This window comes from Lycium ferocissimum, chromosome 7, assembly GCF_029784015.1.
Source record: "Lycium ferocissimum isolate CSIRO_LF1 chromosome 7, AGI_CSIRO_Lferr_CH_V1, whole genome shotgun sequence".
Taxonomy (NCBI): Eukaryota; Viridiplantae; Streptophyta; class Magnoliopsida; order Solanales; family Solanaceae; genus Lycium; species Lycium ferocissimum.
The window spans coordinates 49826784-49851260 of NC_081348.1; the positions used below are offsets into that span (position 1 = coordinate 49826784).

At 34.5% G+C, this 24477-nt stretch overlaps 1 protein-coding gene and 1 long non-coding RNA gene across 2 annotated transcripts; one reads left to right on the top strand and one right to left on the bottom strand.

The window, feature by feature from the left end:
* Window positions 1–1885: 1885 nt before the first annotated feature.
* On the bottom strand, window positions 1886–2958 carry LOC132062945 (uncharacterized). The gene is made up of 2 exons (XM_059455406.1): window positions 2898–2958; window positions 1886–2782 (listed from the first exon to the last, which is right to left on the bottom strand). The coding sequence occupies exons 1-2, from the start codon at window positions 2917–2919 to the stop codon at window positions 1926–1928; spliced, it is 879 nt and encodes a 292-aa protein (XP_059311389.1). The 5' UTR covers window positions 2920–2958; the 3' UTR covers window positions 1886–1925.
* Window positions 2959–17274: 14316 nt separating this feature from the next.
* On the top strand, window positions 17275–24146 carry LOC132065548 (uncharacterized). The gene is made up of 2 exons (XR_009416753.1): window positions 17275–17687; window positions 23849–24146. It is a non-coding gene; the product is annotated as an uncharacterized LOC132065548 (long non-coding RNA).
* The last annotated feature ends 331 nt before the right edge of the window (window positions 24147–24477 follow it).

Genomic DNA, 24477 nt, shown 5'->3' on the forward strand with positions numbered 1-24477 from the left:
GTGTCAATCATGAACTAACTTAATGATATCCTCTCTCCATTAATTCCACAATTAATCTTTACTCTCAAACTTATTCCGATATTTAACCAATTGCACACATAATTAATGATAATAAGAAGTTATACGGTTTCCTACCATTAATCCGGTAGTTCTCATCTCACAATTTACCTATGGCTTGGACGAATTTAATATATCTAGTAGAGGAGAATAACTTATATTTCAAGAAATACTCTCCTTCAACCTTACTTTACTCGAAGAAATCTCTCGAGTTGTATCATTCGACTTTTGTTGGTGACGTTTTGAATTAGCCAAAAGAGATTGATTGGTGCATAATATACTTGTAAATTTATCACTAAAAAAGGGTCTCTCCGGCCAAAAAAGGGATTTAAATGGGTCTACAAAATTAATAACTCTATGCTTACCATTCATTTTCAAAACGTGTCCACTAAGTACATAGCAATAGTCTTATGTTCTTTGCATAAATCCACTTTGTCCTCCACTATAGTACCAATGAAACCTTAAAAAATGCCTAGCTTAATGTAATGATAAAACATACCATGTGCATTTTAAACTCTTTTACAAAGCACAAATATTTTATCCTCTTGTGTCATGGAATCATGATGTGTACTCCTAATCCCTTTAATTAAAGAATGCCACATAACAATATATATAAATTTGTCATGCTAGTTCTAGTCGTTAGGGTGACATCCAAAATAATTCATCCACTTAATCCATAATCAAATAATTAACTTCCCACTAAGTTCATCAAATAACCATTTACGCATAATTAATTTCTTAACACACTTCACATACTTGTTAATTAAATAACCGAATCACCCGTTATCGAAGATTTTGACTTGTCATAGAAAGCAAGATTAGACCACGAAAAGGGTGTTTTAGGAATATTAGGCCTAAAAGTGCTAAACGACCAAATGGGTCGTTACACTTTTGTTGTCACATAATATATTTCTTACAAAATATTATTACATGCTATTTGACAATGACTGTCATAGAGAGGTAATTTTACAAAGAGTGTACCACTATAATGGATGTTATTGCTGTTATAGGCAGAATGCTGTTATAGAGAAGTAAAATATAATATGAAAAATCGGTTCCGGAAAAAATCAGACCGTTATAGTGAAATATTGTTATAACGAATGGCAATTATAAAGAGATTTGACTGTATAAGTTTCAACTGCTTAGATAGCAGAGTAATTTTCAGACACATGCAGATAACAATACATAAAATAAGAAGCATTCAACACTCATTACCACAAGTAGTTTCCGTCCTTTTCTCATTCTAATTTTTAGGATGCTTTTCCAGGGAAACAATCTTTCAGGACTATGTTGTCTGCTGCAAATGTTTTAAAAAATCGTAATATAAGAGGTCATTTCTAGGCTCAAAATTCTTTTGACACTTCATATGCCACATGAAATTTTCCTAAAAACTCATTTACTAACTTGCCCACTTTTTGCTTTATCATTGTACTTGTCTTTCTAGGAAGGATGGGAGGGAGCAGGAAACACATAGGAAATCGAATGCTAAATGCATGTATCAGGACGTATTTGTGAGATCTTATTGTAGTTCTATTGCTTTCCATAGTAATAAACCTCACATTCTCGGACAAAATGAAAATATCAAAAGTAACTCAGTTGAAGCACACTAGTACTACATATAAGTCACGATAATAATCTTAAGATTTATGGGTTGACTAAGATCAAAAAAAAAAAAAAAAAAAAAAAGAGAGAAAATGGAAATAAGAGGGTACTCAAGAAAAAAGGAAAAGTAAAATTAATATACAAACTAGATCATCTCATGATAACAGGCAACAAATGAATTTTGTCATCTAATTACTATTAAATTTACAATCAGACGAGCTAGAAAATATGAAAGAAGTAGCAACAGTCACAATGTAATACTAGTACTACATCTCAAGGCCAAACATAGGGTGATCGTCGGGTAATATTTGTCCACGGCAGCTTATGGGTAATGGCTCCCCGGTCTTTTTTTGAGCAGAGGCTTTGACATCTGCAACTGTGTCACCAGGCTTAACCCTAATATTAAAAATACAACCGGTACGGGTATGAGTGAAAGAGATTTTGTATACCAGTCCAAATCTAAGGATTAAGCTAGAACCTTTCCTTATTCCTAGTGAAACAAGAGTTTGGTCGTTTCTTAAAACTGCACAACGACCACCCTGGTCGTTGTTGAGAAGCAGCTTCTGTTTGTTAAAAGAAAATCCCGTTTGCTCTTGAATGTAAGCTTTAACCGCAGCTACAGTATCATATGGATCAACCATTAGGGTATAAGAATTGCGACAATCTTTAATAGTGTCCTCCTCAAGTCCAAATTTCGATAACTTGGATTTTGATACTGACCGGAATTTAATCACGTCTTTGTAAATGTCATCATGGATAACGATTTCCATTGTTCGACTTAGTGACCATGGATCTTTGACAATAAAGGACAACATAAGCATTTTCACACCAGATATTTCTTCCATTACCGTTATCGGTGCATATCGCAGGATCAAAGTAGAATCTTTCTTGATTCCTAAAGAATCAAGAGTTTGCTCATCACACACAACATCGCCTCCTCCAAGCAGCAGCTTTTGTTTCTTAAAAGAAATCCCTTTTTCCTCTTGAATGTAAGCTTTAACTGCACCTATTGTATCTTTTGGATCAACCATTAGTGTAAAACTATTTGATTTAAGTAACCAACCACCCCATTGAGTCTCATCTTTAATCATAATTTGTTTTGTTCGATTCACTGACCATAGATCTATCAAAATAATAAAACAACAACTAAATTAGCAATTTTACACTTAAATCTTCTTAACAATAATAATCACAATATAAAAAACTAAAAAGTGTGAAGAGAGACAGAGAGAACATACACTTTTGGCGTTTGGCATCCATAAGGAAAATTGATGAGTAATTGTGTTCTCTGCAAACCCTATTTACAGAGGCCGTGGTTATCATCCCTTTGTATTATTATACTAGTTGTCACAGGCCCGTGCTAAGCCCAGGCCCAAACTCAAAATATAAAAAGAATGCGTAAGTTTTATCAAATAAGTATAAATTGTGTCACTTTTTTTAGTACATAATTAATTTAATGTAATTGCAAGTTAATCATATTTTGTTTATAAATTTTCATAATTATTAAAGTTTTTCGTCATATAATTGGATTTTTTTAAAAAAAAGTATTTATGAGAAAATAAGTTTGGTAGGAAAATTAGCAAATAACAGAAGTGTGCAAGTAATTCAATATTCTATAAACTAACATGATAAAGTCTGATAATTGCAACTCGTCGAAGATCATAAATTGAAAATTGTTTTTGTATTTTTATGAATTTGTGAGCAAGCGATTGTTATTTATAGATAGAAATAGATTTCTTTTGATATTTTTAGTTTTTCACTCATTATTCTATGCGTTAAGGCTCTATGCTAGTCAAATGTGTTTTTTAACATTAGGTTTAGACGAAATTCAATAAATAACTAAATTCATAGTGAACCTCAAGAATCAATTTAGTTATTCATGTATGCTTCATGCTTGAAAAAAATAATTCTTGGTTAATCAAACAAGAGAACTTAAAGATAATATAATCTTGACTGATAACTCTACCTTCATTTTCAACATTAAACAATGCCATTCAATAATTTTTTTAACTTTCTGTATTTGTAAGCACATATGATATCACTAAAGAAGTAAAATGTTGGATGTTTAATAGAGAGAAGCATATGGAAAGAAACATATGACGTAGGGCATGTTTAAATGTAAAATAAGACCTCATAAATGTTTTAGTTGACAACAATATTGACTCTAACAAATCACTCATACCTAGAAATTAAGAAGTCTTTTCACTCAATTATCCTTAATTAATATTATCAATTTTATATGGTTTCTTGATAGTATATAAGAATTAACTAATCTAAATGAGGATACATGGGGCCCTTCAATTTTGGAAAAAATTGTTGATAGTTGCCAAGTGTCTCCACCTATGTTGTTTTTTGACATGTAATTGCCATCAAGTTTTGCAAAATTTACCAAATTAGGTATAAGGTAACTATGTAAATAAAAGCCAAAATAGAGGTAAAAATGAAGATTTTGGAGTTGTGAACACTACAAAAATCATGAATCCTCCCTTATATATAGTTATAAAATAGGAATTTTTACGCGTTATAGCTACTTCTAATACATAATTAGTGGTAATAACTACCTTTTATTTTAATTATTAATAATAACTAAATACTTTTCTAATTTAATTATTATAGCTACACAAAATAATTTTCAATTACCATTTCACAAATACACCTAAAAATTAGCACCCCAATCCCATATCCCCAATGTTTAATGGTAACAATATTAATTACTTAATATACATTACCATTCTCTCTCCTTTTTCATAAATTCTTACCTTTTTAAAATCGTCTTCTTCTCTCTGCACCCATGAAATAGTTTTCACTGATCCTTCTTCACCAATCAAGAAGTTCGATTTTTCATTTTGGGATATTGCAATCTTCTTTTCTTAAATTTTTTCGAAAAGGAAAATGTGGTCAAAGTGGGCCTCTTTTACGTTCTATCCCATCTCCTTTGTTTCGTGAAATTTTCGCTATTTATGTTATTATTCTTCCACAAAACCAACTTGGTGGAAGTGATTGTTTTTGCTCCAGGCCGTGGTGGTGGTTATGGGGGCGCACACGAGAGAAGGGGAGAGAGAGAAAGTTTTTTAGGGTTTTTGAGAAGATGAAAAATATATGTATTTGTGTATGTTCTATGATATAACTACCAATTGTTGTGGTTGGTGGTGTATTTTTGTAAGTTTTTCTATATATTTGTGTATTTTGTTCAAATTAATTCCATTAGTTCATCTAGTTTCAAATACACGGGTGACGCAAATACATGGTAAGTTTTCTATATATTTATGTATTTTGTTCAAATTAATCCCATCAAATACATGGGTGATGCAAATTGTTACTCACACAAATACATGAGATTTAATTTAAAATACATGGAGTTTGATTGAAAATTGTTGACAAATTACAAAGAAACTTAATATAAAATACATGGGGTTTGATTGGAAACTTCAAATACATTAGTTATGCTATCAAATACATGGGTAAATAAAAAATCAATATTGAAAACCTCAAATACATTACCACTAAAATATTGAAAACTTCAAAATACATTACCAATATAATACATGGAGTTTGATTGCAAATTGTTACTATTTTGTTATCAAAACCACGGGTAAATTAAAAACACAAATACATGATATTTAATATAAAATTTTGAAGAAAATTTTACGTTTGAATAGAAGATTGATGAAATTTGAATAGAAAACGGTTATGGAAATACATCTAAAATAGTGGAAGAGTATGCCAATTATAACTAAAAATGATCTCATCTTAAAATCATATATGTTTTCTTTTTCTTTTGTAAATAAAAAGTAGCCATGAAAAAAATATGAATTTGAAAAATATGAACGCTTCAAATACATTGGTATCAATTGATTGATCGTGTTTGTTTTGTCAATGTATTTTAGGACTTGGTTGTTAATATTTAATTTGAAATTTGAATTTTTACGTTTGAATGTTTTTTCTTTTAGTTATTTTGAGAAAAAATGGACCGAGAAAGAGAAAATTGTGTAAGGAAAGGGAATATTACGGTCGGTAGATTTTGCGGAAAACCCAAGGTAAAATATATCTTAATTTCAAAAGAATTTTATTTTTAATACGAGGATAGTTTAGTAAAAATTTACATTGCATGATTGATTTCTTAATAAGCGTGTTTTTGGCTAAAGTGATACTTATTATGGGATGGAGGGAGTAGTTTGTTTGTGATTTGTCTATTCATGAATTTTGTGACCCGTTTTGTTATTGTCTTCGCTAAACACAACTAGTTCAATTTATTTTGCTTCCAATAAATTTTAATATTGCAAGCATTTATTAGAAAATTTTACTAGTAAATAGTTTTGATAAGATATTTTCTAATGTTAATTTCCATATTATACTAACAAATCTCATCTTAAGATAATTTTGTTAGTAGTCTCCCTCTTGAGAAAGTAGCCATGATTTAAAAAAAAAAAAATCGATGATGAATCAACTGAGAAATTGAACGCTTCCGTTGTTGTGAATAATTCACCGTTTCTCTAAAAGGATGTATCAATTATGGAAGGAGGAGATAGAGATTGGCTCCATCACGTTTGAAGCACGAGAAAGACGTATAATATAGCGAAAATTTGGGCTAAATGACCGGATGTTTAAAATTGTTTGGGCCATTTTTTTTATATAAAAATGAAGTGGGCTACATCGGCTGAACTTTATAAGTTGGTATTATTGAGAAGCTAAGCATACATGAGCAGTACATATACATGAAGATTAGTGTATCACAGATTCAAGGCTCATTCAAAGTAGTTCAGCCAACTATTATGTGCAAATGGAAATTTACATAACAAATATATGATTGAAAATTTACGTTATCAAAATGCACAAACACTAAACGAAGAAAACAAAATGATGGGCTGGACTCGTAGCATTTTTGAAGGCCCTTCAAATTATGAGAGTTGACTTGGACCGTACTGTTGAATTCAATAGCCCATGAAAATGGGTCATTTGCGCTCCTGTCCTTATTCTGTGCCGGTCTTTAATTCCCTCAAGCGGAACAACTTTTGCAGGGACATAAGATTATATTTTCATATCATAATATTTTATAAGTTCAGCTCCGTGTCCTTAAAGCTAGGATATGTTCGATTTTGAAAGGCAAAAATTAAAGAAAGACCAACCCATTTGAAGGATAAACCGTGCAATTATTTCAACGAAAATTGAGCTGGGTTGAGCTAGGCAAGTCCAATTTAATAGTTTTAAATGAATCCGTTTTATGGTAAAATAATGGTAAATTGTCAGTTTTTTGAAAACCCAAATACCACTATGTAATTTCAAATTATAAAAGTGAAACCTCAAGTTACTATCCTAGAGTTATTCTCGTGGATTTTAAAACTTCAATACAATGTGAGAAGTGGCTATATGGGTAAAAAAAAAAAAAAAAGTGGGGGGGGGGGCAATTTTATGCGTCTAACATATAGAAGCGTTACAAGTCAAAGAAAAGAAAATACATATTTCCTAATTATATATAAAAATTCAGGTTTTTAAATTACAGTGAGAGGTGAAGAACAAAGTGGAAACAAAGGCAAAACATTAGGGAGTCCTATCCTTTCATGTCGAAACTGTAAAGTGGTTATTTATCAAAATTTTCCTTTTTATGCTAGTCATATGGAGCTTGGAAGAGGATCTTTTCACAAGGGTGGTCTTCATATTTTGGTGCCGCTTAACAAAATTATTAAAAAGCAGCCCCCGCTTCAGAAAATTAGTTAGGCAAAACTTTTATTGTCAATTAAATATAAGTTGTGGAAATAAATTAGTTTTTCTTACAAGGCAGAAGTTCAGGATATTTCAAGACAGTGAGCTTGTTCAATTGACCGCGACTTCTGCCTTATAGGCAAAAGGCGAGAACTTGTGCCTGGTGGGCAACAGAGGCAAAACTTTTGTTGCCCATCGGCCATAGTTGTGGACATAAATTAGTTTTTCCTATAAGACAGAAGTTCAAGATTTTCAAGACAGTGAACATGTTGAATTGACTACAAATTTTGTCTTGTAGGCAATAGTTAAAACTTATGCTTGAAGGGCAATAGAGCCAAAACTTTTGTGCCTACAAGGCATAAGTTCTGGACATAAATTAATTTTGCCTAGCGGGTTGAATCAGGCAAGTCCAATTTAGTAGCTCTAAATAAATCCGTTTTTTATCCTAGAGTTATTCTCGTGGATTATAAACTTCAATACAATGACTATCTCTTTTTAATTATAAGGATTAGCGGTTATTTGTGTGAAAAAAGAAAGAAAAAAAAAAACAGAGTCAAGGTTTATGCGTCAACATATGGAAGAGTTCCGAGTCAAAGAAAAAAAAACATATTTCCTAATTATATAAAAATTCAGGTTTTTAGATTACAGTGAGATGTGAAGCACAAAGTGGAAAGAAAGGCAAAACATTAGGGAGTCCTATCCCTTCATAGAAATGATTTTTCCCGTTATATATGAACTGTTGAATTTCCTTAATAGAAGCAAAGATTTTTCCCGTTATATATGAACTGTTTGAATTCCCTTAATAGAAGCGAAGATTTTAGTGTAGTGTCAAAGCAAGGTTCAAAAATTACTTTTTGATTATAGATTTATCTAATAAATCTCAAGTGGAACAGTACTCTAGTTCTTCTAGCTTCACCAGTATTCCCTATTCATATGCAAAATAATCCATCATTTGTTTGGTGGGCAACTTTTGTAAAAGGGGGTACAAGAACACAATTGGTGTTGTAGTTGCTGGTGATGACACGTGATCTCTCTTTATTTAAAGGTTTCAAATTCGAACTTTGAAATGAAGAATACTTTTTAATTGGCATAACGGGCGCATACCTGACGCGAACCCAAATTAGTTGACTAATTGCTTATGTTTGCTTCCATCCGCCCCCCCCCCCCCCACCCCCCGATTGTCTTTATTTCTGTGCTTTAATTTCTTTCTTTCTTTCTAAACTAATGTATGTCAATAAAATGACGCCCGATGTCAACTCTTTGTTGTTGTTTGGTAACATGAATAAGCTAAGGCCCGTTTAGGATCAGTGGCGGATCCAGAATTTTCACTAAGGGGGTTAGAAAAATAAAAATATAATATTTTAGATTTGAACTTGGAAGCTCAAGGTAAATTTTGAACCCGTTAACCACTGAGACAACCTCTAACCTTGTGTTAAAGGGGTTAAAAATCTACATATATGTATATAAAGCATAAAAAAACTATCTTATTTGTACAGTATAATTTTTGCCAAAGGGTTTGGGGTGAACACCTCACCCCCTCCTAGATCCGCCCTTGTAATTAGGATATATAAGAGGCTCCAAGAAAGCATCAACTACACACAGAATGTATTGTGGATACTCTATAATTTGACTATAGGATTGTATATTTTTGGAATATCTTTTTGAACCTCTTCATATGTCAACTTACTTGAAATTATGTTATTTTAAACCTTTAAAATATTATTGGTTTTCAAGTAACATGCATTGACAAGAAATGCTTAAAAAGTCTTTTTTAAAAATAAAAAAAGTTAAGTAGGCAAAGATAATGACAGATTAAATCTTGCTTATAAAAATTAATAAAGTTGAGAAATGGTTCTTTGTTGCTAATAGAAAAAATGAAACAATATTACAATTCACTCATTGTAACGACTGTTTGGTCGTTATAGTGTTTTGACCCATTTACCCTTGTTGACCCTTTTCCCAGTCCCGTTAATATGAGTTATGACTTAGTGAAGTCATTGGTTTGGTTCCCGAAAGTTTTGAGTGTGATTTGAGTCATTGGTGGAGGAACTAGTTAAGTTAAAAAGGTAGAGTTGACCCCGGTCAACATCGGGTTAGATGATCCCGTGTCAATGTTTTGAATATTCCAACAAGTTCATATGATGATTTTGGACATGTCCACAAGTTTTTGTGAGATTCCGAAGAGTTTCAAATGAATTTGGGTTGTATCGCGCTCGTATTCGATGCTTTCGCTGTAGTTCTTTGGGGATAAAGGGCACCATATTGATCAAATGACCTTTGTTTTGTGTTTTGATTAAACCATTAGATTCGTATCGTAATTACGAAGCTATAGCATAAAGAATCGTCGCATTTCACCTTCGTACAAGGAAGTTACAGTCATTTTAGTGCGGGCTGTACTGGGAAGTCCGTTGCAGCGAAGCTAGTGACCGCTGCAGCGAAACTAGGGTCCGCTGCAACGAACCTAGGGTCAGCTGCAGCGGTCCATGGGGGCAGAAATCCACTTTTTATATTGAAATTTCGAAGTCATTACCCACATAACACCAAAAACGGTTCCCAAGAAAGTGAGAGGCGGTTTTCTAAGGCTATGGTGAAATTCCTCCTTGAAGGTAAGTTCTAATCTTTATGGTGGTTCATTCCCTTTTCTTCTTCAAGTTCCATAATTAGTTTAAGGTCCATTAATGGTAGATGAAGGTCCTAGAACCCTAGAAATAGTAAAACCTTGAATAAATTGTGGAAAGTTGATTTTATCATTATTTAATCATCTAGGAGTATAGATTATCACTTCCTAGGATGAGAATTCGATTATTAATGATGAGAATTGTGTATTGAGACTTAGGGTTCTAATAAAAATGAGAACTTTGGCCTAAAATCTGTTTGAAAGGGTTAAATTAATTAGAAAACCCACAAATTGGAGGATAATGATTGTTGGGATTGAGATTATGATAAATTCACCATTAAAAGGTAGTTTCATCCATTTAAAAAGGGTAGAAGTAATTGGGTCTTCTTCCCCAATTGTTGTTCTTGTTTGATTAGAAGGTCTATCGTTTACTTAGCATCATATTGGTAGACTTTAACCGTTCTGAGGTGCTTCAGAAACAGAAGGCTTGTGTGGAGTGGTTCGTAGCTCCTGTTCTGCATTCGAGGTAGATTACGACTTACTTTAGTTAGACTTTGATTGGCGAAACGTATATATTGTGTAGAATTGATGGGAGAAAGCATGATTAGGTCTTCGGACATGGTGTTTGGTTGGATATATCTAGGTTGGTATGACTTTTGATTATGTGAGCTTGTCGCTGTTATTTACGCATTGTGATGGTGTATGTGTGTTCATACTGTGGTGATTTGGGATGGAGTTCTATTAGGTTGATTGTTGTTGATGATGGTTTGTTGCCTTGTTATTGTGATTAGGCTATTAACTTGATTGTTGCGTTGTGATATATGTTATACTCAATTCTCTCTTATTGTGACACATATCATCGGAGAAAGAAAGGCTAATGAGTTAGACTTGAGTCGTGATATATACTTATAATAATACTCATATAAAAACGTGGCGTATGATTTATTGTTGATGATGATATCATGCATGGCATACATTCTCATTTCATACATATATTGATATTGAGTTATGACTTGGTGTTGATGATGATATATGATAAATGGAGCACCTTGGTAATACAAGACTTAGTGGTGAGATGTACTCGTTATATTTGAAAGTAAAGAGGGACATAGACTCTTCATGTTGACTGAGATGGTTTGAATGATTCATTCCATGGTTGAGCTGACTTATCTAAGTCCCGATACGACATATGGCATTGTGACTTGCATATTCATTGGTATTTGATTTCATTAAATGATCATACTTACTTTTGTGTTGATGTTTCATCTTAGGGTTCTAGACTTGAACCATATTTTGAATATTCATCTTGCATACAATATATGTATAAAAGGAACATCTGACAAGGGGTGAGGATGTGGTCTATCTTGATATATATATATATATAAAGGTTACATTTGACAGGGGGTAAGGATGTGGCCTAGTTAAGGGCTCGAGTCCGAGGTAAATTTCGGGTGGAGGGCAAAGGGCTTGTGATCCGAGGTAAGATTTCGAAGCAAGTGGTACATGGACACCATGGGTCCCCTGTAGGTCATGACTATTGTGCGGAAATAACCTTTAGCATGTGTGTACAGGTTTGAGGTATTTGGCCAGTGCATTGCATTGCATTGCACACCATCATATTTTGCATTACACATCATTACATTTTATTCTGCATTATCATATGGCTCTTTGAGTTCTGATTTTGGTATGGTTTTTTACAACAGTTGTTGTGTGAAAATCTGATTATTGTCTGGACTAAATTGTGGATTAGTGACTCTATCTAGGTTCAGTAATGGGTTTTGAGATTATTGAGACTAGACAGACTTGTGGTTTAGAAGCTTCATCTTAGGTTGTGATTCGGTTGGGGAATATTTGGTGACCCTGATTTGAATATTATGTGCTTATCTATTTATCTTTTTGATTTTATGCTTATATGCGTGAACTAATCTTAGTCGGCCTATGATGCTTACTCAGCATGTGTTGTTTGTACTGATGCTACTCATTATGTACTCTTCTTTTGAGTGCAGAGCCTGTTACTAGTTCAAATTCCTGTCGTCCGGAGTGATCCGAATCTACTTGATCGAGATTCCAGGGTGAGCTTTGGCTACACCCGCAACCCGGAGACTCTTCCTGTATCCAACTGTCTACTTTGTATTCTGAGACAATATTGATATTTTGAGATTTTTATTTCTTATGAGATTTTGTATCTTCTTGGTAGTAGCTCTTAACTAGTCTAGACCAGATTTTGGGGTTGTTGTTATTTCCGCACTTATTATCGATATGATTTGAATTAGTTAACTAAATCATTGTTTATTTCCGCATAATTTTTATAAATGGTTAAAATGAGTTGGGAATGGTTCGCCTACCTGGGGGATAGTGTAGGTGCCATCACGATTCACAAATTGGGTCATGACACTCATTCTCCTTTTTAATAATTTCTATATTTTTTTGTTTTTCTCTGCTATTCCATTTAAAGACTTTTAAATATAATCCATGTTCAAAATTAAGAAATATCCAATTTCAAATGATCACAGTCCATAAAATATACAAATAAGGAAGTCATTCAATTTCCGGGTCTGGCCTGTATTCTATAATTTTTATTCACCATAAAAATTAGGCGTAGGAAATTAATAGTATTTCAAATTCATATAATCCGCCCCAAAAAAAAAAAAAAACCTTTATATACTAATTTCTCTCCCACTTCTTCACGTCTCTTCTCAATATTCTGATTTAAATCAGTCCAACATATTATGATTTTATTGAATTGTAGTGATTTTCTCAGTTAATTTGATCACAAAAAGCTGTGAATTCTAATAAAATCAATTTCCGTGAAAATCTCGCTTGAAAAATTCTAAGGCAGAGCATTTTTAGTGTGAATTTCGCAGTTGTTTTCGGTTAACGGTCACCGGCGAGAAAAATATTAATTTTATTCATAAACTCAATGATGCCTCTCTGCAATCTCCACAATATCTCTATTTTTCTTTATCTATGAAAATAGCTAGCAACACTCTTATTTATAATAGTACATAATCTACTTTAACTCAAAACAAAAATCTATTCATGTATAGTTCTAACTATAAATCATATTTATACATAAATTAAAATGTCAAATCCTAACTAGTTTTGATTTCTTACGATTTTAAATTATTATTTCCAATAGACGGCGATGATGAAGGAGGATAAGAAGCGAAGCGGACATAAAAGGATAGAAGAAGTGGCGGGAGGGATGGCGCTAGAAAGCATGGAGAAATAAGAAGCTCTTGAAGAAACAAAAGGATTTCAATGATTCCCTCGGCTTCACTACACCGACGATCAGAAGCAATCCGACGGTGGAGGAAATGGTGACGGTGATGATCATGATGTACGTAGTATCACACGAAACGATTGAATTCAAAATGGAGATCATGGAACCGGTTTTATGGTAGAGCTGGATTTGGAAGGAGCTCATCTTAAAGGGAAGAAGAAGAACAAAATGAATGATTCGTCCTATTTTTACTATATTGACGATGATAAGGATTATTCCGATGGAGACGATGTGGGAGCATCTTAATAAAATTAGTGGCCTAAAGCTAAACCTCTTTGAGATGACTAAAAAGAAATGAATGTCATATAAATCGAGGGGTATAATTTTTGGTGGCCAAAAGCAAATGTTTTAGTGGCTTTCCCAGTGAGCCGGCCCTACAATGATCATAAGGTAGGATCACTGGAAACAAACGGAGATGTGGGACCGATTTTATGGTTTTGCTGGATATGGAAGGAGCTCATCTTAAAGGAAAGATTGAAGAAGACTAATAGGATAAGAAATGGAAATACAAACTAGTTCAAGGTCTGATGAGTGAAAAAAAAAATGTCACTATCGTCAGCTAACAATCAAATATACAATATAATTCAACTGAACTGAAAATCTTTGTGCAGTTCTTAAGTTCAGGTACAAATTTTATTTATTCTTCATTAATAGAAGAAATTTTATGTAACACCTCGTACCTTGGCGTTAGGATGTGTCGTAGTAAATCCATATAAGCGTGAAGGGATTAAGGTCATTCATGAGGTTATAGAGAATTTATGACAGTGTCGTTGTAATACCCCGTAAGTTTGACAACCTTGATACCGTTTGGTATTATATTGATACGATATAGTTATTTCAGGTGAAACCTTTTAGTAAAAGTTTGTTAAATATGATTTCATATACTTTTTGGATATGCTTTGAATTGTATCTATAACATAAGGGTCCGTTGAGGGAGTTTTTAAATGAGATTTTATTTATTATAAGAATAAAAATTACCCTCTCATAAGAAAAGTATATTTTTCCCGTTTTGAGAATAAATAGTACAAAAATTTGTACTGTTGATATTAATTTGGAAAAATTAGAATTTGATAAACTATATTTTTAGATGTCATAATTTTTATGAAATGTTAGTGTGTGTTTAAAATTTATATGTTATTTTTGTGATTTATTAATATTATAATATAATAAGATAAGACTTTGAATAGTTTATTATTGATTTAATTATATAATATTATGATGAGTCCGTGTGTGGCTCCAATGACATTATGAGTCCGTGTGTGGCTACATATATATACATACTGCATTCATGCATATCAGAGCCCTCAAAGGCGATTCCGAGACGAGGTCGATCATCTTACTCATTCTTGCATTGATGCCTTTACTTATGTTGTTGTTCTTGCCTTACATACTCGGTACTTTATCCATACTGATGTCCCTTGGCTAGGGGCGCTGCATTTGTTATGTTTTGTATTGCAGGTTCAGGTATACAGAGTGGCAAGCGTCTATTCTAGATAGTGCAGATGATCAGCGAGTGGTGTAAGCTCAATTTCTTCCGGGAGCTAAGTCAAGTCTTGTATTTTTATGTATAGAGATTATGGGTAGGTCGGGGCCCTGTCCCGACAAAGATGTGAGTTGTATAGTTTCAGTTATCCTATAGGCTTCATAGACGTCTGTGGTTAGGTTTAGTGGTGTACAAGTTTTACTTTAGTTATATAGACAGAGCATCATATATTTCATGTTTCTGAGATATATTTCATGTTTCTACGATTATCGGACTTTACTTATGTCACGTGCACCCATTACAAGGTTATAGTAGTTGCATGTAGAATGTAGTCCGCCATAGTCGAAGACTGGGGCGTGACATTTTAAGTGAGTGATTTTCATATTTGAAGCATTGATGATGTATTTGTGAATTGTAATACATGTGCTATAAAAATAGAAAGGGACTTGCAATGATGTAATTAATTTGTATATATCACAATGGTGCAAACTGCAAAGAGGTGGTGAAACTGTTTTTTTTCTTTTCTTTTCTTTTTCTTCTGGACGTTTAACCCGTTGTTACTATGTAAAATGAAGAGCAAAAGGTTAAATTTTCTCCTGATTTACGCGAAATGGTTTTTCTCACATGCTAAACATTGGTATTATCCATATAAGTACTTCATAATTTTGGTTTGACTGTTAATCACTAATGGCCAGACATAGCTAAACAAAACTTTTTTCCTATTACATAATAATTAATCTCTAATTATTTGGATTAACAGATAAGCTATAATGTCACAGAAAATAAAATTTCGGCACACATCCAAAAACTCCGAAAAATTCCAAACTCCCACACCACTATGTTATCAACCAAATATATATATATTTTTTTGTAAAGGTGTCTTCTTACTTATTTCTCAAATTGAAAGTGAGTACATTAGAAATAAAATATGGCGGGAGAAAACCCCATTCCATCAAACCAGGCATAGAAACAACCGCCCTAGCTAAAGCACGAGTAGCTTGATTCTCTGATTTTCTAACTAGCGAAACAGACTCTAATTGAAAAGGCATAATAAATAAACAAGCCCTCAAACTTGGCCTCAACTGGCAAGTATGCCCTCCAACTTTAGATGTGCACAAGTAGGCACCTCAACTTGTCTCCACTTCGTTAATTGAACACTCCAACTTACAAAATGATCATCTAGACACCTCTAAACTTATGTGCCATGTCACTGTCATGTCAGTGCCACATCAGCATTTGTGTTTACGTGTTCAACTTTATACAAGTTGAGGTGCCTACTTGTGCACACCCGAAGTTGGAGGGCATACTTGCCAGTTGAGGCCAAGTTTGAGGGTCTGTTTATATATTATGCCAATCAAAAACCTTTCATTTGTGTTTTACAATCATAAATAACTAAATAAGAGAATCAAAATAAGAATTATTTGCAATGTTTTCTTTGAGAGCTTGATGAATTGGCTAGTTATTTGTCTCAATCACCACACAGCTATTATCAAAGCCGCTATTCAACTAGCTAAGAGCTTTTCAAACGCCCATAATCTCTACAACAAACGAGCTGGGTACTTTATTTAAAAACCTGGCTTGCCCGCCACCGTCAAAATGGACTTGGCCAATGAGGCCACCCCAACCCAGCCCGCCATTGGGGTACGGCTGGGTTAAGATTTTTCAAACCCATTTAAAACTTAGGTTTATAAGCCCAGCCCAATACAGCCCGCTGACCTTTGAGGCTTGACCGAGGCTACCCCGTGGGCCAAAAGGCTGTTTAATTTAAATTAAAAAATTAATAGATAATTGTGAAAAAGAAATAAAACTAGGAATAGTGATACTGAATAAGTCTTAGTATCCTACACAATACATTATTCATTTAGTGTTAAATCCCTACTACAAAAATACTTAATCACCAACTATAAAAATTGCATCCATCGTGAAAGTGTCAGAACACTTGCTGGTTGTTGCTACTAGCTCGTAACTGGTTGCACGACATTACCTAAATATAAAGATGTAATATTTCTTAAGTGAATTCAAATATTAAGGATTTTTGAAATGTAGTTATTTGATAATGTTTCACTAATTAAATTTGCATAAAAATGTAGACGAAAATGAGATGTTATTTAAGAATACTTTATCACAAACGAATTAAAATGTGCTTGACGACATATTGGTGTTGAATAAACTATAAGTTATCAAAGAATTATTTACTTTCATATAATCATATCTTAGAAATGTTAACAAATCGACATAATATAGTTTTGAATATTAGATTAAAAAGAGATTTTTTTATAAAAAAAGATTGAAAAAAAAAAAAAGAAGGGCTAGCCCACCCCAGCCCATGTCCCTTCTATGGCTGGGTTGGGCTGGCCATTTTAAGGCCCTTGAAAATGAAGAGCCGCCTTGGCCTAGCCCATCAAATTTCTTGGCCCGAGAGACTTTGGTTTGGTTGGGCTGGGCTGGCCCATTTGGGTAAAAGTTTGGGACTATTTTCTCATTCTATATTAATTCAAAAATTCTAATTTGCTGCTTAAGAACCCCCTAAGACATCGCCCTTTTGTCAAAGGTTGAAACCCTAGATTTTTTTCTATTCTCATCATCACCGCTGACGAAACCATAACCCAATCATAGCGATTTTGCAGTTCTTTACTTCAATCTTTATGGATCTACTCTTTTAACCATGCTTGTCCCTAAGTTGTCTGCAAGCTCTGAAATCTCGAACAACTATGGTAGTTAAGATTGATTACATGAATCTTTACAACTTATTTTGCTCCAATTTAGATGCGTGTCCAATTGAGGTCTGTGTTGTTCCAATATTCAATCTGTTGTTGGAATTGAAGAAATCATTTGGTGATCCTTTTGGCATTTTGTCCAGTTGGAAATCAAACAATTCTAGCTATTGTTCTTGGTATGGAGTTTCATGCAATTAAATTCAAGGGTTCCAAAACTGCTAATTAGAGGTAATAATACTAATTTTGCCTTGTTGTACTAATAATCCTGAGTTAGCATTGCATGCCTTTGGAATTAGAAGAATAAGTTGTTTTGTAACGACCCATTTGGTCGTTTAGCACTTTTAGGCATAATATTCCTAAAACACCCTTTTCGTGGTCAAATCTTGCTGGTCTATAGTCCGCGATAACGGGTGATTCGGTTATTTAATTGACGAGTTTAGTCCTCATTTGACATGCGAGGACGAATGTTCTAAAGGAGGGGAGAATGTCACACTCCATAATAATCCTTGCTACTTGTATTAAAACAAGAAAGAATGAGTTAAGAAGGTTCAAGAAAGTTAATCGAGTTAGTAAGAATATCGTTATAAATATGGTTGTCTTAAGTATCTCGAGGTGACCTCGGTAACCTAAAAGATTTGAAATCGCGTTATGAGTATGTATAAGGAGGTAATGGAGTGACCTTTTAAAGTATTTGAGATTATTAGTAATGATATAGAAGATGGACAAAAGATAGGAATATACTTTTTCGATTGAGTTTCGTCGAAGCTTTGTGAGTTCTACTTATGGTTATTGTGATTCTACGGACCCTTCGAGACATGTATATGAATTGTTATGGATGTAAATGATAGTGTATATGTATGTATAAGAGGTTACATGAGGTTGGAAGAGGATTAGAAGTTAAACGAAATGAATCGGAACAATTTCAGTAAAATCTCGGACGATTTTAGCCTATATTGTAGGAGGCATATCTCCTAGTATATGAGGAGTTTTAAGGTGTTTCAAAAGCCTAAAATTAAGTTCATCGAGTCTAGTTTGCAACGCAACAAACAGCTGTCAAAATGATATCGGGGTAGGAGATATGGATGATTCAAGTCGGGCTGAGTATTAAGACTATCTCAAGATACAAAGTAGAGACTTTAACTTCCGATTTCGTTTGAAGTCACAATTTATCTACAAATTTTGTTTGGTATAGAAGCATTAATGGAAATTAGGAACTACTAATCGTGGTGTTAAGTTAAAATTAGTGGCAACAATGAGCCAATATGAACATTAACATGCCATGTCCAAAAGATGACTCAAAGTCATCTTAAATAAGACTACTATGGGAGACATACAAATATACATTTAAATGTGATTCATCCACTACACTTACATTATATTGTGGACAACCAAATTGAAAGAAAGGAGTGTGTGGAATTCAGCCAAGTGACTGAAAATAAGGCATCCATGTGAAGCATGCATTTGAATATTTAAGCATCTACTACTTTATGAAAGTATACATTATTTTAGGAAGACCCAACACGGTGGAGGGATCATTTCACATTAAATATTGCTCATTCATCTTGGCATAATTACAATGGACAAAGGATGGTGTATGAATCATTCACCACACATACAATTGTCTTGTAAACAATTGAAAAGAAAGAAGAAAGGAGAAACAAGAAGGTGAGGTTGGCCACACTTGGCCTAAAGTTGTAGAAAAAAAATGGAATTTTAAGTGTAAAGTTAATGGAGTGACTCATGCCATAAGTGGAGCATGTGACCAACTTGTAGGCATCAAAGTTGAACCAAATAATGACCAAGAAATCAGCCATCACAATTCATTTCAACTACACAACACAAAGAAAGAAAACTTAAGCCTAGAGAGAGAGAGCATTCGGCCAAGGGGCTGATTTTTGAGCCCTTGAGTCTTGATCCAAAAATTATTTTCCAAGGTGTTTCAACCCTTTAGAAGGTCCCTAAAACGTGAAGATAGTCTTTGAGCAACAAGAACCATTTTCCATCTCAAGTCACCAACTTCTAGCCAAGTAGAGAAGTCAAGTTGTCAAGGTAAGATCTAACTTTCTTTTCAAGTATTAAGGGTGATGTAGATGTGTGAATATAAGTTGTATGCATGAAATAAGGTGTATTGATGTTGGAACATGATAGTAGTTATGGGGTTATATGTGTTGATGTTGAAGTATGGTTGTAACTTGACGAACATGAATCGCATGCATAAAATCATGAAAGTTGGCATTGAATGTTAGTTGGCCGTAGGGATGTTTTGGTGAATTAATGGACTGATTTTCTTTAATAAATATGGTTTTTACTATCATAGATCTCATGGTAAAAAGAATGAAAAGAATTGGAAGGTTAAAGGTGAAGTTATGTTAGTATGAAAATGGTTGAATCTATGATTTTATGTGAGAGATGTTGAAGCATGGTGTGGCCAAAAGTGTGACTGTTTTGTGAAGAAGTTAGTGAACTGTTTTTTACTTGATATTTTGATTGTTATTATCATGAATTTTATGATGGAAAGGAAGGTGTTTAATGGTTGGAGTTGAAACTAAAGTCATTTGTGAGTTGTTTTAAGGATTATAAAAATGACGATATAGCGTAGTTGCGTATGAATTGATGTTGTACTTGTCGTGTGGATAGCTGGTCATAACTTACTAAAATTATATGAAAAGAAGACATGAAATGATGTATAAAAATCGCATGTGGTTGGCTTAGTATGTTCGTAAACGTTTGCAAGAATTCCGAACATCGTTATGTTGTCGGTTAGAGAGACCGGGTTTTGGACATGTTGTGGTAGTGGATCAAGTTTTGGACTTGTGTTTTCATTAAGTTGGAAAGAATAATTATAAGTTAAGAGTATACATCATATTGTATGTTGGATGGGTTGTTATAAGTTGTTACATGCAAACGTTAAGCTAAAACTAATAAAAGTAACTTGAGGATGTCGAAACCGTATGTGAATCGTTATCGCATGTTATGAATGTGGGTTGTTTAGAATATTGTGTGGGCTGTCCGGATTGGTATTGAACACATAATTATTGATGTTGTATTGGTAGTATGTGGTTGGTTTAGATACAAGAGAAAACATCGCCAAACATCTAGAAAGGAGTTACTAACGTTAGAATACGTTTGAATCTCCCCGTAGCTTAACCATAGTTGTTGGCGTCTTAATATAGGTTGAAGTATTATTGGGTAGCGTACACATATTGTGTGACGAATAAGCGCTATAGACCCCCGTCCGTTCGGAAGCACTTCGAAGGAAAAAGCTTTGGCGTGAAAGTTCGTGACACCGTTCGGCATTGAGGTAGGTTACGGTTTTTTTATGTCTAGACTCCGTTAGCGAAACGTATGTAAATAGTAGTGATTGACGGGGGAAAGCATGATAGGCCTTCGGGCATGGTGTGGAGGTAAATTCCATCTAGGTTGGTATTGCCACCGTTATGTGGGCTTGTCGCCATTATTGTGATATCATATGTGGGCTCGTCGCCATTATTACGATATTGTTATGTGAGTTGTCATTGTATTGTGATTTCATGTATTTGATATAATTCTCTCTCTCTGTTATCCCACCGGTCATATGGAAGAGGAAGGTTATTACGAGAATTGAATATTGAATTGCAATTCCTAGTATGAATCTATGGAACCTATGATTGCGGTGATTATTGAGGTTGATTCCATGCGAGGCATGCATCCCATATTCTATGTGCTATGTGATGTAATTATCACCTAGTTGTATCTTTATCACATACTAGCTCCCTCACCTATGAAAGGAAGGGTAATATTGATGATTGAGCCGTGGGCAATAATATGACTTGTACTTGTTTATTGCATATTGGTGATATAATTGAGAGATCGATATCATGCATGACATGCTTTCATATTACTCTTATGTTGTTATAATGGTGAGGAGAGTGATTGAGAGACTCCGAGGTTTCGCCGAGATTGAGAGTGACAAGAGAGAAGACTCGAGGTTTCTGCCGGAGATCGAGAGTGACGAGAGACTCCGAGGTTTCTGCCGGAGATTGTGAGTGTTTGTTGCCCGAGGTTTCTTGCCGGGAACGATGGAGTGTCCGACGCCCGAGGTCTTTGCCGGGATCGCGAGAGTGTGCTCCGTGATCCGAGGTTATATTCCGGAGCGAGTGGTACATGGACTTCGCAGGTCCCCCATGGGTCATGACTATGAGGCATTGCCAGCATGTGTGTACGGGAGTGGAGTGTGAGAGGTGACTACCGCATTGCATAACATTTACATAGCACGACATTGCATTGCATTGCATAGCACTCCATTTGAATGGTCATTCATGTCATTGCATGGCACATTCTTCGATTGATTCTTGATTTGTGAATTACGAGTTGTTGTTTGTGAGTATTTATTTTAAAGGTTGGATGGAATCGAGGTTTATAGAATTCTCCCTAGGCTTATAATGCGAGATATTGAGATCCCCGTGACTATCGTTAATGCAAGACTTTCTCATGTGCTAGATGTGTGTGTGTTTGATTACTTATCCGTTACTTGTTAGTTGCTTCTTGTTTATATGCGTGAACTAACCATTGTCGGCCTATGATACCTACGAGTTTCTAGTGTTGTGCTCATACTACTTTTGCCACACCCTTCCGGGAGTGTAGAGTTATTTTCGTGTGATGTTCGGAGTCTCACGACCGTTTCGAGGCATTCGTCAAAGACGTTTGGGTGAGCTGACAACCCGTAGCCTCTCCTTAGATTTCTGTTGTTCTCTATCCTTCGCGAAGTCGTATCCAAGTTTGAGTCGGTATCTATTCAAATTGTAAACTTCTTAGAAGCTCTTGTATGAGTCTAGACCGATTTTGGGAATTTCTTATAATAAAAGTATTTATTCCGCATGTTGTATCAAATTAAGGTAGTTATCCGAAGGGTTCGCCCACCGGGGAGGGTTAGTGTGAGTGCACTTACGATCCATGATTTGGGTCGTGACATGTTTTTTGTGAATTCTAAACTTGTTGGAAATTGTCTCTTGTTATTGGATACCTCAAAGAGCTTAGGATTCTATTTGTTCCTTTCAATGATCTTACTAGTGAAATTCCTATTCAAATATGGGAATTAGGGAATCTTGTAGTTCTTGATGTAGAAGGGAATTCCATAAATAAACACTTAAACTTGGCCTCTAATAACAACTAAACACTTCAACTTTGAGAATGCATATCTAGACATCTCAAATCGTCCTCATTGTGTCAGTTGAACCCTCCAACTTACAAAATGATCATCTCGACACCTCCAAAGTTTATGTGCCACGTTAGCGTCGGGTGTCCACTAGACATAATGGGGATAAGTTGAGTCGTCTAGATGTATATTCTCAAAGTTGGAGTGTCTAGTTGCTAGTTGATCCCAAGTTAAGGTGTCCAATTATGTATTATGCCTTTTTTAATCCCTATGTATCTTTGATCACCTAATTCACAGAGTCCAGAAGCGACTCTTTAACCACCCAAATAGAGAAGTTCTCACACAGAAAATGCCACTTGCCATTCATGAATTTTCCAGGCAAATATATTAACAAGGATAGAAGGTTTGAAACAGCAGATGACAATTTGCAGGCTTGGAGCTCCTCTCTAACAGATGTTCCCATACACTCAAAAATTTTAAATGACGGTAAAGGTATGTCAGCAATTCAAGGAGGAAATTTGACGCACTTACAGTCAATATGGAAAACAATCTGAATGAACATATCATGGAAGATCAGATGTAGAAGATTCAAAGTCTTGAACCATAGATGGAAAAAATGGGAATCGGTTGCACTATTCAGATAACTTCAGACGAGAAACGACAAACATTTTAAAACTGCTACTCTCTGACCTAATGGCGAAGATATAACAAGGGGAGATGATAAAATTTTAAGAACATACTTGCACTTTACTGGGTCTTTCGGAAACAGTCTCTCTACCTCCTAAGGTAGAGGTAAGCTCTGCGCACACTCTACCCTACCCAAACCCACTTGTGGAATTACACTGGGTATGTTGTTGTTGTTGTAACATACTTGCACCTTACTGCTTCCTTTTCTAAGTCATTCCAACAATAAATGTCTTATAAGCTACTTGATTTTATTTTGCAACATTTGTACATTGTTCTTACATCTTGCCCCCGGCACCTAAAACGCAAATGTGCTAATTACCTGATAAAAGAAGTAATCCTGATTGAATGCACTCTGCTTCTTGTGGTTTCCTCTATTGCCTTAAACAACATTGCTGACTGTTGAGTCTCCAAAGAGCATGAAATTTCTACTTTTGCCAAAATATGACAAGCACTAATAATCATTTGTATTTCTTCCTACAGCTGGAAAATCTAGTACTTTAGAAAAGACTTACCAGCTGTTAAGGTTTGATTACTAGAACACAAACCTAACAATTTTTCATGTGAATAGCTTCTGAAATTTGCAGGAGGATATATTAGATGTTATGAAAAGATGTGTTTCCATGGAGACATCACCTAAGTTGCTCGGACTCTTTCATTTCTATGCCGCACCCTTGTTGACAAGACATGGGTGTGGGTGTGGGATCCATACCAGATATAGTCAACCGATTTTGGGTACTTAAACCAAAATAGACAGAGAAATTTGAGATACATAAAATGATTTTTGTAATCTAAACAAATGCTAAGGTGAAATTGAAGAAAATGTAATACCTTGTATATAAAAATTTCTACGTCAGCCCTTTTCCTTATATCGCCTTCTAGGATTCTCCTCTTGATCAATATTTTCTCCTCGGAATAGTTGGTAACTTTTCCATGTAATATCTCGTTATTTAGACATATAAACTCTCTTTTAGATATTTGATTTATTTTTAGCCGAATGCCCGCACCTGTATCCATACCTGAATCATACCCCCGAATCTTAAAATTTGGATCATGAAGGATCCGACCTCTAAATCCGCACTCGAGTCCGAGAAACTTAGCACTCGAGGAAATGAGAACTTGGTCCTCTAAACCTTGTCATTTCATCAGTTAGGCTAGTGATTATATAGAGCTGTGTTATTTGCTAAAAATATGTTAATT

Coding starts and splice junctions, on each gene's coding strand:
- LOC132062945 (XM_059455406.1), bottom strand. CDS start 2,919: ATGGATGCCAAACGCCAAAAGT. Junction 2,783..2,897: donor GGATGCCAAACGCCAAAAGT/GTATGTTCTCTC, acceptor TTATTTTGATAG/ATCTATGGTCAGTGAATCGA.